At 53.6% G+C, this 15,502-nt stretch overlaps 1 protein-coding gene across 1 annotated transcript in view; it reads left to right on the top strand.

Annotated features, from left to right (window-relative positions):
* The first annotated feature begins 2,388 nt into the window (after positions 1-2,388).
* The window catches only part of LOC120946130 (G-protein coupled receptor 54-like), a 29,644-nt gene continuing 16,530 nt past the window's right edge, over positions 2,389-15,502 (top strand). The window contains exon 1 of the mRNA XM_040360923.1: positions 2,389-3,111. Within this exon, the coding sequence (XP_040216857.1) occupies positions 2,847-3,111 (265 nt within the window). The 5' untranslated portion in view covers positions 2,389-2,846. The remainder of the gene's footprint in view (positions 3,112-15,502) is intronic.

The following is a 15,502-nucleotide window of genomic DNA, read 5'->3' as shown; positions in this document are numbered from 1 at the left end:
AAGGGGCCCGGAGGTTCCCAGGGGCCCGGGTGGCAACCCCCTTTTTTTTTTGTTGTAAGGGGTCCGAAGGTCACCAGGGTCCCAGATGGCAACCCCCCTTTTTTTTATAAAAAAAAATAAAAATTATTTCATTTTTTTCTTTTTTCTTTTTCTTTCTTTTTTTTTATATATGTATTTTTTTTATTAAAGGGCCCAGAGGTCCCCAGGGCCCCGGATGGCAACCCCCCTTTTTTTATTTATTTTTTATAAATTTAAATATATATTTTTTTTTTTTATTATTAAATGGCCCTGAGGTCCCCAGGGTCCCGGATCGCAACCTCCCTTTTTTTGTAATTTATTTTTATAAAACATTTATATATATATTAAAATGGCCCAGAGGTTTCGTTTTTTCTATTTTTTTTTTATTAAAGGGCCCAGAGTTCCCCAGGGCCCCGGATGGCAACCCCCCTTTTTTTTAATAAAAAAAAATATTTAAAAAAAAAAAAAAAAAAAAAAAAATATTTGTTTTATATATATATTTTTTTTTTTTTTTTTTTCTTTTTATTAAAGGGCCAAGAGGTCCCCCTTTTTTTATATATATATCTTTCCTTATTTCTTTTTTTTTTTTTTTGTAAAGGCCCCCCCGCTTTCTCAAATTTCTCAATTAACGGCGGCACCCCACCCCCCCCCCCCCCGCTTCTCAATTTCAGGCGGCAGCACATACCCCCGATTCTCTGCTCCAGGGGGCCCATGCCTGAAGCTGTGTAAGGGGCACCATAATTCCTGATGGCGGCCCTGCCAATGGGTTTAGACCAGGCATGTCTTTTGTGACCCCCAACGATCTGCCAGCGCCGGGGCCACAAAAGATGTACATGGAGGGGGCTGGATTACGAGCATTCTCCTGGAACGGATTTTGGCCCGGATTCACAGAGTGTGGGCGCACATTACGCCGCCGTAGAGTAACCTATGTACGCTACGCCAACGCAGCGCAGAGAGGCAAGCAATGCATTCAGCAAGCCAGTGCTCCCAACGCTGCGCCAGCGTGGCGTGGGATTCGAAGGCGTACGCCAGCGTAGGTGAAGGTGGGCGTGACCCATGCAAATGAGGCGTGACCCCATGCAAATGATGGGCCGAGCACCAGACAGATACATATCACGAACTGCGCATCCGCCGTGACGTGGACGCATCCCCCTGCGCCTGCTCACAACCACGTCGGTACAACTGCCTAAACTACGCCGGATCACTGTGGACCGCGTGAACGTAACCTACGCCCAGCCAGACACAAGTCCAACATAAAATACGTCGGCTTGTGTTCCCTGGTGCAGACCTGAGCATGTCTGCTGCCGGGTTGCACCTCCTTTATGGGGAATAACTTTACGCCGGACGTACAACTTACGCGCATCCCGCGTAGCCTGCGTCGGGCGCACGCAGGTTCGTGAATCGCCGTATTTCCCTCATTCGCATGTTTGAATGGCTAATCAATGGGAGCGGCACCATGCACCCAGCCTAAATGTGCGCCCACCCTACGCCGGCGTAAGCAAGATACGTCGGCGGGGTATAGCCTGGTTTTAGGCGCCTATCTGTTTGTGGGTCTGGCGCACAGATACGATGGCGCACATTTGCACTTACGTCGGCGTAACTTGTTATACGTCGGCGTAAGTGCTTTTTGAATCTGGGCCTATGCTTGTAATCTGAGGTTACATTGTATTTCTGAGGCTCTCCAGCGCCCCCCTCCCTCTGGCCACATGCGGTATTGCATGCCATAGAAGTCAATGTTTTCCTTTCCATTGGCTTCTATGGGGAAACTCGCTTTGGATTACGAGCATTCTCCTTGAACGCATTAAACTCATAATCCAAGGTTCCACTGTATTTCCGAGGCTCTCCAGTGCCCCCCTCCACCCCTGGCCACATGCCAATGAAGTCAATGCGGAACAAATTATTTTCGTTTTCATTGACTGCTATGGGGAAACTCGCTTTGATATGCAAGTGTTTTGGATTACGAGCGTTCTCCTGGAACGAATTATCCTCGTAATCCAAGGTTCCGCTGGAATTTGTTTATATTGTTTTATTATTATTCTTTTAGGTACTTGTATAGCGCTGTCAATATACATTGTACATTCACATCATATATAATTCTTGTATGGGGGGGACCCCTTCTGTCAGGGGGGGGGGCCCTTCTGTCAGGAGGGGGGGCCCGGGGCCCGCTTGCGCCTGTTCATTCTGTAAAACAATGACGAGATGAATTATCCCTGCCGGTCGGAGGCTTTGTTTCTGTTTGTGACTTACGGAGGGATATAATGCGTCCCATCAAGACAGAAAACAAATGGGATGCTGATGCTGTTGCCGGGCAACGGTCTACGAGGGTCTCTGCATCTCTCTCTCCCGCGCTCGCGCGCTCTCCTTCCACGTGCGTCTCTCACTATAAATCAGCGGAGAGTTGTCATTTCCATTCCAGTTCTGAGCAGAGAATGTAAGTCCGATCTCTGCCGGGGCCGGCGGGGGGGGGGGCAGAAGAAGTATGTTCTCCGACAGACGCCAGCCAAGGAGCACTGACCAATCTCCGACCTTCCTGGAGGTCGTTCGATCCGGTTCTTTGGCGTCACGGCGCCCCGGGCAGTGAAAGCGGAAAGTCTGCCTATTTCTTACGACCACGACGGCTTTCTTTTGACTTTTTTTTGGGGGGAAAATGTTTTTCTAAGAGGAAGAAGGATTATACGGCGTTGAGTGGCATCTTGATATAGCGCGGTCATTTACCCCGTAGGATCCCGACGCGCTTGGCGGAGTCCCTGTGACAGAAGGCGTATTGGTTCTGATCCAACGTTTTTTGTTTTTTTTCGCCAAATATTTTTTTTGGGGGGTCTTCGTTGATGGCGCTGGGCGAGGAGATGCTGGACGAGGTGCTGAACCTTCCCTGGGAATACATGAACGGCAGCTTTTCGGGGAACGCCAGCCGAATCAACGAATCTCTGGTGAACCGGACCGAGACCGGAACGCCGCCGTTCCTCACCGACGCCTGGCTGGTGCCCCTCTTCTTCGCCCTGATCATGTTGGTGGGGCTGATTGGGAACTCTCTGGTCATCTACGTCATATCGAAGCACCGGCAGATGAGGACGGCGACCAACTTCTACATCGGTGAGTTCTCTGGAAGGGGCTCGGGGCAGAAATGTTTTATTAAAGGATCCGTCCCCCCCAAAAGTGATGTTTTATTTATTTATTTATTTCCGGTACTTCTGTAGCGCCATCAATTTACGCAGTGCTTTACATATGTATATATTGTACATTTACATCAGTCCCTGCCCTCAAGTAGCTTACAATCTAAGGTACCAATCCGCCCCCCGATTCTCTCAGCAGTCCGCACTGGTGATTGGAGAGGGGGGAGGTTGAGTCAGCGATACCAGTACAGGACACTGTACTGGGGTGGGTCCCAGGACAGAGGGAGGAGAGGGGTCACTGGACAGAGGGGTCACAGGACAGAGGGAGGAGAGGGGTCATAGGACAGGGGACAGAGGGAGGAGAGGGGTCATAGGACATGGGACAGAGGGAGGAGAGGGGTCATAGGACAGGGGACAGAGGGAGGAAAGGCGGATGCTGGGATCGACCCCTCTCCTCCCTCTGCCCCCTGTCCTGTGACCCCTCTCCTCCCTCTGTCCCGTGACCCCTCTCCTCCCTCTGTCCCGTGACCCCTCTCCTCCCTCTGTCCTGTGACCTGTCTCCTCTGTCCTGTGACCCCTCTCCTCCTTCTGTCCCCTGTCCTATGACCCCTCTCCTCCCTCTATCCTGTGACCCCTCTCCTCCCTCTGTCCTTTGACTCCTCTCCTCCCTCTGTCCTGTGACCCCTCTCCTCCCTCTGTCCCCTGTCCTATGACCCCTCTCCTCCCTCTGTCCTTTGACTCCTCTCCTCCTCTGTCCTGTGACCCCTCTCCTCCTTCTGTCCCCTGTCCTATGACCCCTCTCCTCCCTCTGTCCTGTGACCCCTCTCCTCCTCTGTCCTGTGACCCCTCTCCTCCCTCTGTCCCCTGTCCTATGACCCCTCTCCTCCCTCTGTCCCCTGTCCCATGACCCCTCTCCTCCCTCTGTCCCGTGACCCCTTTCCTCCCTCTGTCCCGCGACCCCTTTCCTCCCTCTGTCCTGTGACCTCTCTCCTCCTCTGTCCTGTGACCCCTCTCCTCCTTCTGTCCCCTGTCCTATGACCCCTCTCCTCCCTCTGTCCTATGACCCCTCTCCTCCCTCTGTCCTGTGACCCCTCTCCTCCCTCTGTCCTTTGACTCCTCTCCTTCCTCTGTCCCGTGACCCCTCTCCTCCCTCTGTCCTATGACCCCTCTCCTCCCTCTGTCCTTTGACTCCTCTCCTCCTCTGTCCTGTGACCCCTCTCCTCCTTCTGTCCCCTGTCCTATGACCCCTCTCCTCCCTCTGTCCTGTGACCCCTCTCCTCCTCTGTCCTGTGACCCCTCTCCTCCCTCTGTCCCCTGTCCTATGACCTCTCTCTTCCCTCTGTCCCCTGTCCCGTGACCCCTCTCCTCCCTCTGTCCCGTGACCCCTCTCCTCCCTCTGTCCCGTGACCCCTCTCCTCCCTCTGTCCCGTGACCCCTCTCCTCCCTCTGTCCTGTGACCCCTCTCCTCCCTCTGTCCTGTGACCTCTCTCCTCCTCTGTCCTGTGACCCCTCTCCTCCCTCTGTCCTTTGACTCCTCTCCTCCTCTGTCCTGTGACCCCTCTCCTCCTTCTGTCCCCTGTCCTATGACCCCTCTCCTCCCTCTGTCCTGTGACCCCTCTCCTCCTCTGTCCTGTGACCCCTCTCCTCCCTCTGTCCCCTGTCCTATGACCTCTCTCCTCCCTCTGTCCCCTGTCCCGTGACCCCTCTCCTCCCTCTGTCCTGTGACCCCTCTCCTCCCTCTGTCCTGTGACCCCTCTCCTCCCTCTGTCCTGTGACCTCTCTCCTCCTCTGTCCTGTGACCCCTCTCCTCCCTCTGTCCCCTGTCCTATGACCCCTCTCCTCCCTCTGTCCTATGACCCCTCTCCTCCCTCTGTCCTGTGACCCCTCTCCTCCCTCTGTCCTTTGACTCCTCTCCTTCCTCTGTCCCGTGACCCCTCTCCTCCCTCTGTCCTATGACCCCTCTCCTCCCTCTGTCCTTTGACTCCTCTCCTCCTCTGTCCTGTGACCCCTCTCCTCCTTCTGTCCCCTGTCCTATGACCCCTCTCCTCCCTCTGTCCTGTGACCCCTCTCCTCCTCTGTCCTGTGACCCCTCTCCTCCCTCTGTCCCCTGTCCTATGACCTCTCTCTTCCCTCTGTCCCCTGTCCCGTGACCCCTCTCCTCCCTCTGTCCCGTGACCCCTCTCCTCCCTCTGTCCCGTGACCCCTCTCCTCCCTCTGTCCCGTGACCCCTCTCCTCCCTCTGTCCTGTGACCCCTCTCCTCCCTCTGTCCTGTGACCTCTCTCCTCCTCTGTCCTGTGACCCCTCTCCTCCCTCTGTCCTTTGACTCCTCTCCTCCTCTGTCCTGTGACCCCTCTCCTCCTTCTGTCCCCTGTCCTATGACCCCTCTCCTCCCTCTGTCCTGTGACCCCTCTCCTCCTCTGTCCTGTGACCCCTCTCCTCCCTCTGTCCCCTGTCCTATGACCTCTCTCCTCCCTCTGTCCCCTGTCCTATGACCCCTCTCCTCCCTCTGTCCTGTGACCCCTCTCCTCCTCTGTCCTGTGACCCCTCTCCTCCCTCTGTCCCCTGTCCTATGACCTCTCTCCTCCCTCTGTCCCCTGTCCCGTGACCCCTCTCCTCCCTCTGTCCTGTGACCCCTCTCCTCCCTCTGTCCTGTGACCCCTCTCCTCCCTCTGTCCTGTGACCTCTCTCCTCCTCTGTCCTGTGACCCCTCTCCTCCCTCTGTCCTGTGACCCCTCTCCTCCATCTGTCCTGTGACCCCTCTCCTCCCTCTGTCCTGTGACCCCTCTCCTCCCTCTGTCCTGTGACCCCTCTCCTCCCTCTGTCCTGTGACCCCTCTCCTCCCTCTGTCCTGTGACCCCTCTCCTCCCTCTGTTCCCTGTATTGTGACCCTCCCCTTCCTCTGTCCTCTGTCCCCTGTCCTGTGACCCCTCTCCTCCCTCTGTTCCCAGTATTGTGACCCTCCCCTCCCTCTGTCCTGTGACCCCTCTCATCCCTCTGTCCTGTGACCCCTCTCCTCCCTCTGTCCTGTGACCCCTCTCCTCCCTCTGTCCTGTGACCCCTCTCCTCCCTCTGTCCTGTGACCCCTCTCCTCCCTCTGTCCTGTGACCCCTCTCCTCCCTCTGTCCTGTGACCCCTCTCCTCCCTCTGTCCTGTGACCCCTCTCCTCCCTCTGTCCTGTGACCCCTCTCCTCCCTCTGTTCCCTGTATTGTGACCCTCCCCTTCCTCTGTCCTCTGTCCCCTGTCCTGTGACCCCTCTCCTCCCTCTGTTCCCAGTATTGTGACCCTCCCCTCCCTCTGTCCTGTGACCCCTCTCATCCCTCTGTCCTGTGACCCCTCTCCTCCCTCTGTCCTGTGACCCCTCTCCTCCCTCTGTCCTGTGACCCCTCTCCTCCCTCTGTCCTGTGACCCCTCTCCTCCCTCTGTCCTGTGACCCCTCTGCTCCTTCAGTCCTGTGACCCCTCTCCTCCCTCTGTCCTGTGACCCCTCTCCTCCCTCTGTTCTGTGACCCCTCTCCTCCCTCTGTCCCCTGTACTATGACCCCTCTCCTCCCTCTGTCCCCTGTCCTGTGACCCCTCTCCTCCCTCTGTTCCCTGTTCTGTGACCCCTCTCCTCCCTCTGTCCCCTGTTATGTGACCCCTCTCCTGTGACCCCTCTCCTCCCTCTGTCCCCTGTATTGTGACCCTCCCCTCCCTCTGTCCTGTGACCCCTCTCCTCCCTCTGTCCTGTGACCCCTCTCCTCCCTCTGTCCTGTGACCCCTCTCCTCCCTCTGTCCTGTGACCCCTCTCCTCCCTCTGTCCTGTGACCCCTCTCCTCCCTCTGTCCTGTGACCCCTCTCCTCCCTCTGTCCTGTGACCCCTCTCCTCCCTCTGTCCTGTGACCCCTCTCCTCCCTCTGTCCCTTGTCCTCTTCTCCCTCTAACTGTTGTCCATGTGACCCCTCTCCTTCCTCCCTCCCTGTTCTATGGGCCCCTCTCATTCTTTTTATCTGGTAAGTAACCATTTAGTGTGTTTTAGAAGGTAATTAGAACCTGATGTATGTACAATTGAGGTGACAGGTGTAAGAGTCATTAAGAAGCTGTGACCCTGTTAAGCCTGGTGTTAACAGAGCTCAATAGTTTAAGCTAAAATTTAATGAGTCTTTAAGGTGCCAATTCCGGTGCTCCTTGCCTTTTATCTTTAGATGGACATATGGAGTTCCATTCAAAAAGAGAGAGTTCCTGAAGGCTCTGGGAATTAGTGCCGTAGATCCATGGAAAAAACAACCCAAACGGAATCCCAGCCATGTGATCAGACAGGAAACAACCTATCCAACTACCCGACTAGAGGAGAACGGCGACTACCGCCAATAGCAGCCTATTAGATTCCTTGATTGCTAAAGGAATTGCTAAAAGAATGAATCCAATTGGTTACCATGGACAACGTCTCTATTAGAGATGAGGGAATGTCCTAGTATTGGTATGGAAAAATCTTCCTAAAAAACTCTTCAGCCTCTGAAATGAGCAAAGAATGTTTTGTGAAGCTCCTCACAGCCTAACAAGCTGATGGGCCCCAAATTCGAAAAACCACCAGCAGCCCTGGAAGCTCTATAATTGTGATCTCCAAAGTGCAGCCCGGGGGCCAGATGTGGCCCTTTGCATAACTTTATGCGGTCCTTGAGGCATTATCCCTGCCACTGATACCAATGATGGGACACTATTCCACCCATTGGCACCAACTATTTCTCTCCCTAATACCAAAGATGGGGCATTGTTTACTCCCACTGGGCACAGCCTGGTCCCACTGACACCAATGATGGGGCACGATTCCTTCCGCTGACACCAACAATGGGGCAGTATTCCTCCCACCAACACCAATGCCAACGGGGCACTATTCCCCCCCCCCCACTGACGCCAGTGATGGGGCACTAGTCCTTCCACTGACACCAACAATACGGCAGCTAGGGGTGTCTAGATATCTCGATCAGCCGGGGGTGTCTGGGTACGGAGCGACTCTCGATCAGCTTGAGGTGTCTGGGCACGGAGCGACTCTCGATCAGCTTGAGGTGTCTGGGCACGGAGCGACTCTCGATCAGCCAGGGGTGTCTGGGTGTGGAGTGACTCTCGATCAGCCGGGGGTGTCTGGGTGTGGAGTGACTCTCGATCAGCCGGGGGTGTCTGGGTGTGGAGTGACTCTCGATCAGCCGGGGGTGTCTGGACACGGAGCGACTCTCGATCAGCCAGGGGTGTCTGGGCACAGAGCAACTCTCGGTCAGCTTGATGTGTCTGGGTGCGGAGTGACTCTCGATCAGCCGGGGGTGTCTGGGCACGGAGCGACTCTCGATCACCTGGGGGTGTCTGGGCACGGAGCGACTCTCGATCAGCTAGGGGTGTCTGGGCACGGAGCGACTCTCGATCAGCTAGGGGTGTCTGAGCATTAAGTGACTCTTGATCATCCGGGGGTGTCTGGGCACGGAGCGACTCTTGATCATCCGGGGGTGTCTGGGCACGGAGCAACTCTTGATCAGCCGGGGGGTGTCTGGGCACGGAGCGACTCTTGATCAGCCAGGGGGTGTCTGGGCATGGAGCGACTCTCGATCAGCCGGGGGGGTGTCTGGGCACGGAGCGACTCTTGATCAGCCAGGGGGTGTCTGGGCATGGAGCGACTCTCGATCAGCCGGGGGATATCTGGGCATGGAGCGACTCATGATCAGCCGAGGGTTTCTGGGCATGGAGCGACTCATGATCAGCCGAGGGTTTCTGGGCACGGAGCGACTCTTGATCAGCCGGGGGTGTCTGGGTGTGGAGTGACTCTTGATCAGCCGGGGGTGTCTGGGTGTGGAGTGACTCTCGATCAGCCCGGGGTGTCTGGGCACGGAGTGACTCTCGATCAGCTAGGGGTATCCGGACACGGAGCAATTCTCAATCAGCCAGGGGTGTCTGAGCATTGAGCGACTCTTGATCATCCGGGGGTGTCTGGGCACGGAGCGACTCTCGATCAGCCGGGGGTTTCTGGGCACAGAGCGACTCTCGATCAGCCGGGGGTTTCTGGGCACAGAGCGACTCTCGATCAGCCGGGGGGTGTCTGGGCACGGAGCGACTCTCGATCACCTGGGGGTTTCTGGGCACGGAGCGACTCTCGATCACCCGGGGGTGTCTGGGCACGGAGCGACTCTCGATCAGCTGGGGGTGTCTGGGCACGGAGAGACTCTCGATCAGCCAGGGGTGTCTGGGCACGGAGCGACTCTTGATCAGCCGGGGGGTGTCTAGGCACGGAGCGACTCACGATCAGCTAGGGGTGTCTGGGCACGGAGCGACTCTCGATCAGCCAGGGGGTGTCTGGGCACGGAGCGACTCTCGATCAGCCGGGGGTGTCTGGGCATGGAGCATGCGCGGCGGCAAGGAGATGGCGGCAGAGGGGGCGCCACAGAAAACAGGTTTATATCATATAATTGTAGCGATATAATTCTTTCTCTGCGATGTAAATAACAAAACAACCAACATCAACAATCGGTAGAGATGCCGCCGCCCCCTTGGCCCATCAGATACAATAAGCAAATTCATAGCAAGAGATTTCCACTCATCTGGAACGCAGGAAATCTTCTTTAATGATCAACAGCACCAGAAATACATGGACTAACGCATTTTGCACAGCCTGCCGCGCTTCATCAAAGGGGATAAAAGCTAAATTACGGACCATGATTCAGCCTGGTTAGAGAATTGGTCAAAGCAGCGGAAATTGCACTTCAAGGCTTCTAAATGTAAAATAATGCACTTAGTGATCAAGAATCTTCTCATAGAGTACAATGTGGGGGAGGGGGGGGGGAGGCAGTGCTCATCAGAACTACAGAAGAATAAAACGTGGGGCGCTCATATCAGAGGATTGCAAAATAAGCAAACAGTGCGGCCAGGCAGAATCACGTAGAATTGTGGGTGCATCAGTAGAGGGGTCTTCATCAGGAGGAAGGAGGCCCTGATCCCTCTATATAGATCTTTATATCACTAGAGGGGTCTTCATCAGGAGGAAGGAGGTCCTGATTCCTCTATAGATCTTTATAGCACTAGAGGGGTCTTCATCAGGAGGAAGGAGGTCCTGATCCCTCTATACAGATCTTTATATCACTAGAGGGGTCTTCATCAGGAGGTCCTGATTCCTCCATATAGATCTTTATATCACTAGAGGGGTCTTCATCAGGAGGAAGGAGTTCCTGATTCCTCTATATAGATCTTTATATCACTAAAGGGGTCACCAGCAGGAGGAAGGAGGTCCTGATTCCTCTATATAGATCTTTATATCACTAGAGGGGTCTTCATCAGGAGGAAGGAGGTCCTGATTCCTCTATGTAGATCTTTATATCACTAGAGGGGTCTTCATCAGGAGGAAGGAGGTCCTGATCCCTCTATATAGATCTTTATATCACTAGAGGGGTCTTCATCAGGAGGAAGGAGGTCCTGATTCCTCTTTATAGATCTTTATATCACTAGAGGGGTCACCAGCAGGAGGAAGGAGGTCCTGATTTCTCTATATAGATCTTTATATTCCAATGAACCTTTCCCTACTTCTATTCACTCCTCCTGACAGATGGGTGAATTGTCCCTACGTTCTCCGCTCACAAGAAAACATGCCAAAGCCTGGGGTCGGCTACTTAAAGGAGAAGTCCAGTCTGAGTTCGTTTGGCTGGGCTTCTCCTCTGGGTCACAGGAGTGCAATCCGTTTTGCGCTCCTGTGGCCCGTTTTCAGCATAGAGCGGTCTGAAGTTCGCTCTCCGCTGACGTCAAGGATATCGGTCCAGGCACCGCGTCATCCCGACAGTGGAAGTCTGGATTGGCCAGGTGCCTGGACTGACACCTGTCTCAGCCTTTTAGCGAGCTCCCTGCCCCCTCCGCAGCTTAGCGCTCCAGTGAGCGAGGAGGAGCAGAGAGGAGAGATGCTGATTTGACAGATCTCTGCTTGGGCAGCTGTAAGAACCGAGCCATCGGCGGTGTTTCGATCGCTCGGTTCTCAGTTTAGAGGCGCCGGGGGACAGGTGCAGCATCCTTCTAGATAACTATCATGGAGAGGGGGAAATATAATCTTCTTTTAATTGGGCTCTGCTGACCCGAGATGCTCACCAAGCAGGGGCGGACTGACCATTTGGGCACTGCCCATGGGCCCCATGCCACTAGGGGGCCCCATCAGGGTTGCCAGCCTCAGTAAAACCAGGGACAGCATGTAAAAATCTGTGTTTTTAAAAAAAATCCCAAGATTATAGCTGCCCCGCCTCTCCAGTACCTTTTCAGTGTGTGTATACTGTGTGCATGTATACTGTGTGTATACTGTATGCGTGTGTGTATACTGTGTGTGTATACTGTGTATGTATACTGTCTATGTATACTATATGTGTGTACTGTGTGTGTGTATACTGTGTGTGTGTATACTGTGTGTGTATACTGTGTATGTATACTGTATGTGTGTGTGTATACTGTATGTGTGTGTATACTGTAGGTGTATATTTTATGTCTGTGTATACTGTGTGTGTATACTGTATGTGTGTGTATGTTGTGTGTGTATGTTGTGTATGTATACTGTATGTGTGTGTGTGTATATTGTGTGTGTGTATAGTGTGTGTGTATATGTTATGTCTGTGTGTGTATACTGTATGTGTGTATACTGTGTGTGTATACTGCGTGTGTGTATATTGTATGTCTGTGTGTATGTACACTGTGTGTGTATACTGTGTATGTATATGGTTTGTGTGTGTGTGTGTGTGTGTACTGTATGTGTGTGTGCATATACTGTGTGTGTATATACTGTGTGTGTATATTTTATGTCTGTGTATGTATACTGTGTATGTATATTGTATGTATGTGTATACTGTGTATGTATACTGTGTGTGTGTATATTTTATGTCTGTTTATGTATACTGTATGTGTGTGTGTGTGTGTATACTGTGTGTGTATATTGCATGTCTGTGTGTGTGTGTGTGTGTGTGTATACTGTGGGGGCCCCATAATCTCCTATTGCCCGGGGGGCCCCTAAATCTCCTATTTCCCGGGGGCCCTATAATCTCCTATTGCCTGGGGGCCCCATAATCTCCTATTTCCCGGGGGCCCCATAATCTCCTATTTCCCGGGGGCCCCATAATCTCCTATTGCCCGGGGGCCCCATAATCTCCTATTTCCCGGGGGCCCCATAATCTCCTATTGCCTGGGGGCCCCATAATCTCCTATTTCCCGGGGGCCCCATAATCTCCTATTTCCCGGGGGCCCCATAATCTCCTATTGCCCGGGGGCCCCATAATCTCCTATTTCCCGGGGGCCCCATGAGTTGTCAGTCCGCCCCTGCCACCAGAGTCACCTTGATGCAGCGTAGCCAATTGGGACCAAGGAAACCATAGAGAAACCAGGTTTCTCTTGACTCCCCAGCTGCAGTACCACTTGGGAAGAGCGCCGCCTACAGTGAAGAACAGGGACTGCACCTGCCTACACTCACGTTTAATTTTCACTTTGGATTGGAGAGTTCCTTTTACACGAGCGCAGAGAGGAGAGCGGCCAAAGCGTCGATTATCTCGCAGCCGTCATCCGTCCAGCTGTCACCAGACTCCGAGCCCCTAAACAAGTGCAGCAGCGCATGAAAAGCTGCATAAAATCAGGCCTTACAGAAATAGCCTGTGACTCCCTCCACAGATGTCCTGACTGATGCGGCAAAACAGCGCCTGACGTGTTGTCAGCGCCGTCGTTGTCCGAACCTCCCCCCCCCCCCCGTAAAATGGCATCGCTACCTCTGCGCGGAGAGAAGGCGGGATAACGGCGGAATAATGGCATTTGCGTGATTTCGCACATTTCTGCGCAAAACTCGGTTCAGGAGATTGGGCGCCGTGCGTCCCCCCGGGGGAGCCTGGGATTGTTTGTGTGTGTCGTGCGTTGGGAATATGGGGACAATTATGGGCATTTCATGTAAATCGCTCCATCTGCTTCTTGGGAGCGCAGCGACAGCGAGGAGGCTGAGAAGAACGTCTCCCATTAAGACGTAATTTCCCTTTGATGCTCCGGAGCGCTCCGGTATAAGTGGTTGTCTGGGGTTGTCAGGGTTGTTGGAGAAGAGCGGCGCATCTTGTGGAAGGACGGTGATGTCATCGCAGGCGCACGGCGTGATAACGACTTTGTTTATGAAGCAGCTCCGGTTGATTTCTGGATACAGCTGGTCTGATTTAGGTCCATTCAGGTCACAGCGGGCGCGGTGTGCGGGGAATTTAACTTGGAACGTCACTTTTGGAAGGCCGCTTGCCAAACTTGTAAATTAATGGGACCAGGGCGCAACCGCTTGCCAAATGTGCCAAATTATGGGACCAGGGCGCAACCGCTTGCCAAATGTGCCAATTTATGGGACCAGGGCGCAACCGCTTGCCAAATGTGCCAATTTTTGGGACCAAGGCGCAACCGCTTGCCAAATGTGCCAATTTATGGGACCAGGGCACAACTGCTTGCCAAATGTGCCAATTTATGGGACCAGGGCACAACCGCTTGCCAAATGTGCCAATTTATGGGACCAGGGCACAACCGCTTGCCAAATGTGCCAATTTATGGGACCAGGGCACAACCGCTTGCCAAATGTGCCAATTTATGGGACCAGGGCACAACCGCTTGCCAAATGTGCCAATTTATGGGACCAGGGCACAACTGCTTGCCAAATGTGCCAATTTATGGGACCAGGGCCCAACCGCTTGCCAAATGTGCCAATTTATGGGACCAGGGCACAACCGCTTGCCAAATGTGCCAATTTATGGGACCAGGGCACAACTGCTTGCCAAATGTGCCAATTTATGGGACCAGGGCACAACCGCTTGCCAAATGTGCCAATTTATGGGACCAGGGCGCAACCGCTTGCCAAACTTGTAAATTAATGGGACCAAGGCGCAACCGCTTGCCAAATGTGCCAATTTATGGGACCAGGGCGCAACCGCTTGCCAAATGTGCCAATTTATGGGACCAGGGCACAACTGCTTGCCAAATGTGCCAATTTATGGGACCAGGGCACAACTGCTTGCCAAATGTGCCAATTTAGGGGACCAGGGCACAACCGCTTGCCAAATGTGCCAATTTATGGGACCAGGGCGCAACCGCTTGCCAAACTTGTAAATTAATGGGACCAAGGCGCAACCGCTTGCCAAACTTGTAAATTAATGGGACCAAGGCGCAACCACTTGCCAAATGTGCCAATTTATGGGACCAGGGCGCAACCGCTTGCCAAATGTGCCAATTTATGGGACCAGGGCACAACCGCTTGCCAAATGTGCCAATTTATGGGACCAGGGCGCAACCGCTTGCCAAATGTGCCAATTTTTGGGACCAAGGCGCAACCGCTTGCCAAATGTGCCAATTTATGGGACCAGGGCACAACCGCTTGCCAAATGTGCCAATTTATGGGACCAGGGCACAACCGCTTGCCAAATGTGCCAATTTATGGGACCAGGGCACAACCGCTTGCCAAATGTGCCAATTTATGGGACCAGGGCACAACCGCTTGCCAAATGTGCCAATTTATGGGACCAGGGCACAACCGCTTGCCAAATGTGCCAATTTATGGGACCAGGGCACAACTGCTTGCCAAATGTGCCAATTTATGGGACCAGGGCCCAACCGCTTGCCAAATGTGCCAATTTATGGGACCAGGGCACAACCGCTTGCCAAATGTGCCAATTTATGGGACCAGGGCACAACTGCTTGCCAAATGTGCCAATTTATGGGACCAGGGCACAACCGCTTGCCAAATGTGCCAATTTATGGGACCAGGGCGCAACCGCTTGCCAAACTTGTAAATTAATGGGACCAAGGCGCAACCGCTTGCCAAATGTGCCAATTTATGGGACCAGGGCGCAACCGCTTGCCAAATGTGCCAATTTATGAGACCAGGGCACAACTGCTTGCCAAATGTGCCAATTTATGGGACCAGGGCACAACTGCTTGCCAAATGTGCCAATTTAGGGGACCAGGGCACAACCGCTTGCCAAATGTGCCAATTTATGGGACCAGGGCGCAACCGCTTGCCAAACTTGTAAATTAATGGGACCAAGGCGCAACCGCTTGCCAAACTTGTAAATTAATGGGACCAAGGCGCAACCACTTGCCAAATGTGCCAATTTATGGGACCAGGGCGCAACCGCTTGCCAAATGTGCCAATTTATGGGACCAGGGCACAACTGCTTGCCAAATGTGCCAATTTATGGGACCAGGGCACAACTGCTTGCCAAATGTGCCAATTTATGGGACCAGGGCGCAACCGCGTGCCAAATGTGCCAATTTATGGGACCTGAGCGCAACCGCGTGCCAAATGTGCCAATTTATGGGACCTGGGCGCAACCGCTTGTCAAATGTGCCAATTTATGGGACCAGGGTGCAACTGCTTGCCAAATGT

Source organism: Rana temporaria, chromosome 7 (assembly GCF_905171775.1).
Source record: "Rana temporaria chromosome 7, aRanTem1.1, whole genome shotgun sequence".
Classification (NCBI taxonomy): Eukaryota; Metazoa; Chordata; class Amphibia; order Anura; family Ranidae; genus Rana; species Rana temporaria.
The sequence above is the reverse complement of the archived record's forward strand: the minus strand, read 5'-3'. Positions and strand labels throughout refer to the sequence as shown.